Raw genomic sequence first — 3,030 nt, 5'->3', positions numbered from 1 at the left:
GCCACCACGTACTCTGTGAGACCAAGCACAAACAAGCACAGCGGGTTCGTGAGGAAGAACGGTCTCCGTGCAAGCCACTCGGACACAAGATGGGGGCGGGACGGAGGAAGGGGCACAGAGGGCTCACAAAGATGGTCAAGTGTCACTGCCAGCGCGCGCACACACACGTGCACGCACAGCAGGGCAAATCAAGCGATCACATGCATGTACAGGAGGGCAAATCAAGCGATCACATGCACCAATGTTGAGGCGATCCAGCATGGCCATGAGGGTGCGTTGCATGTCACGGCTGACGTGCAATGCCCTTCTGCTGGCCTTTCTTGCTTCGTGGACTTTTCCTTGCTTGCGGAGCTTGAGCGCCTCCTCTCTCGCGGCCCTGTAACATCCACAATCCATGACAAAGAACGGTGCGTGAGCATGACAAGCGTTGGCTGCAGGGCGGTTGCAGCTCTGCTCTTGAGCAATCACAGGCAGGTGTTCTTACTTTCGTTGGCGCTGACGGCGCGCGTTTTCCTCTGCTTTGGCGGCGAGGGGAGCGCCATCAAACACCACGACAGGTGTGATTCCGGCTGTCGTCAGGAGGGCGAGCCTCTTGAAGACAAATCTGCAGCGTTGACACGCATGTCACAGAGTGAGTAGTAGAAGCACGGAAGCAGCAGGCAGCAGGCAGCACAATGTGGCAGGGCTGGCATGCATGTACAGGCGTGGGGTGATGGTGTGTGTCGTACCTGTAAGGACGTACGTCCTCGGCGTTGCGCAGCAGTTCCAAGGACCTGGAATAGCATCCTGTCAAGTGCATCGATGTGAGTAGATAGAAAGGAGGAAGGGAAGGGAAGGGTGTTCGAGATCATGTTTGAGGGCGATCCAGGAGGGCGACGCAATCAAGCAGGCAGAGCAACCAAGCAGGCAGAGCAACCAAGCAGGCAAACCCCTTACCCTTATAGGCAAAGGATGATATGTCAATGTCAATGGCCACGCGTTGGCCAGTGAACCTTTCAAGGTTCACTGTCTGTACCACGGGGCGTACCAGGTTGATCAGTCCTGGTCGCTCACACACACACAGGCAACAACGCAAGCACACGCGAAAACACGTGCGCAAGCTACCCAGACCCAGGCGTAAAACTGCTGAGTCAGCAAAAATGGAGAAGCGAGCACAATTTCGTGAGGACAACGATGATGAACGCAGCCGCGCGGCGCAACGGGTAAGCGAAAACAAGATTGGAGATGGGCAAGGGGAGAGGGGAGGTGGGACAAGGGCGAGGAGAGAGGGGAGATGGGAGATGGGAGAGGGGAGAAGGGAGACGGGAGACGGGAGACGGGAGATGGAGACAAGGCCCCGTGCCGTCACAAAATACGATGGCCGCAGAACACCGATGGGGTGCCAACGAACAGCAAACATCTGCAAGGTATGCTGTTACAGGAAGGGGAGGGGGAAGAGGACATGGATGGATATTGGGATATTGGGCAAAGGCGTACCTTTTGTTGATGCTTGGGTGAGGCGGGGAGGGGGGAGGCGAGTGCGGAAGAAGAAACCGGGCGCTGCTGGAGATAGCTGAGGAGAGGGTGACGGGGGGGGGAAGCGAGAGAAGGAGAGAGGAAGATGGTGAGTCGAGGATGCATGATGCTGTCAGCGTACAGATGTGCGGGCGGTGCTCATGCGCTCTTTCACACACTCACACCACGCACACGCACGCTCACACACACACGCAGGTGCACAACCATGCCTGGCGTCATCCTCACTCACACACACACACACACACTCTCTCTCTCTCACACACACACACACACACACACACACACACACACACGCACACGCACACACACACACAGGTGCACAATACAGGTGCACAATGACGACGGCGTCATCCTCACTTACACGCAGGCGCAGACGAGCGGGAAAATGAATGTGGCACAGGTGAGTGAGTGTGTTTGTTGTGTTGCAGTCTGTGCGATCGTTCGCACACGCACGTGTGTCTGCAATTGTATGTGTGTTTCGTCTCCCAGCCCCAGTTATGCAACAGGCACGTGAGTGTTTCGTCTTCGTCTCCCCCCCCCAGTTATGCAACAAGCACGTGCGTGTTTCGTCTCCCCCCCCCACCAGTTATGCAACAAGCACGTGCGTGTTTCGTCTCCCCCTCCCCCATGTTTCGTCTCCCCCTCCCCCAGTTATGCAACAGGCACGTGCATGTTTCGTCTCCCCCTCCCCCAGTTATGCAACAGGCACGTGCATGTTTCGTCTCCCCCTCCCCCAGTTATGCAACAGGCACGTGCATGTTTCGTCTCCCCCTCCCCCAGTTATGCAACAGGCACGTGCATGTTTCGTCTCCCCCTCCCCCAGTTATGCAACAGGCACGTGCATGTTTCGTCTCCCCCTCCCCCAGTTATGCAACAGGCACGTGCATGTTTAGCGCCACGCAACACACACACACACACACAATCACACACACACACACACAATCACAGGTGCCACGCCGAGAAGTTGGCACGGCACGAGTAGCTCTGCGGTTCCGTGAGCGGCCAGCGGGCGGTTGCGCTGGACATTGTGTGCATGTACGAGCAGCCGCGATGGCTGACGGTTGAGGAGTCGCGGGAGCTGCTGGAGAAGGAGGCGGTGGCGCTGTCGCACACAAAGGCGGAAAAGGCGCGGAGCAAGGCACGCAAGGAGGCAGAGCAGGAAGAGGATGAGGATGATGAGGATGGAGATGAGGATGGTGAGGATGATAAGAAGGACTCCAAGAAGACAGGGAAGAAGAACAACAAGGGCAAGACAAAGGGCAACAAGGTCAGGGGCAACAAGCACAGCAAAGACACCACCAGCACCAACGACGACGATGCAAATGGCGATGATGACGAGGATAAGAAGAGCGAAGGCGATGTGCTGGAAAGTGAGCACGACACAACTCGACGGCCCGTGTGACATCATGCATCTCCTGCGAACAGCAGAGGCGCTTCCCCTCACTCTCCATGCCCACAGGTGAGCTTGTGCGTGTGTGTGCGTGTGTGTGTGTGTGTGTGTGTGTGTGTGTGTGT

At 57.0% G+C, this 3,030-nt stretch overlaps 1 protein-coding gene across 1 annotated transcript; it reads left to right on the top strand.

Moving 5' to 3' along the window:
- Positions 1-1,148: 1,148 nt before the first annotated feature.
- Positions 1,149-2,974, top strand: PTSG_07210 (uncharacterized protein). Its single transcript, XM_004992574.1, has 3 exons — positions 1,149-1,202; positions 1,831-1,915; positions 2,167-2,974. The coding sequence occupies exons 1-3, from the start codon at positions 1,174-1,176 to the stop codon at positions 2,578-2,580; spliced, it is 528 nt and encodes a 175-aa protein (XP_004992631.1). The 5' UTR covers positions 1,149-1,173; the 3' UTR covers positions 2,581-2,974.
- Positions 2,975-3,030: the final 56 nt, after the last annotated feature.

The sequence above is a fragment of the Salpingoeca rosetta genome, assembly GCF_000188695.1.
Source record: "Salpingoeca rosetta unplaced genomic scaffold supercont1.16, whole genome shotgun sequence".
NCBI lineage: Eukaryota > Choanoflagellata > Craspedida > Salpingoecidae > Salpingoeca > Salpingoeca rosetta.
Note: the sequence above shows the minus strand (reverse complement) of the source record. Positions and strands in the feature narration are given on the sequence as shown.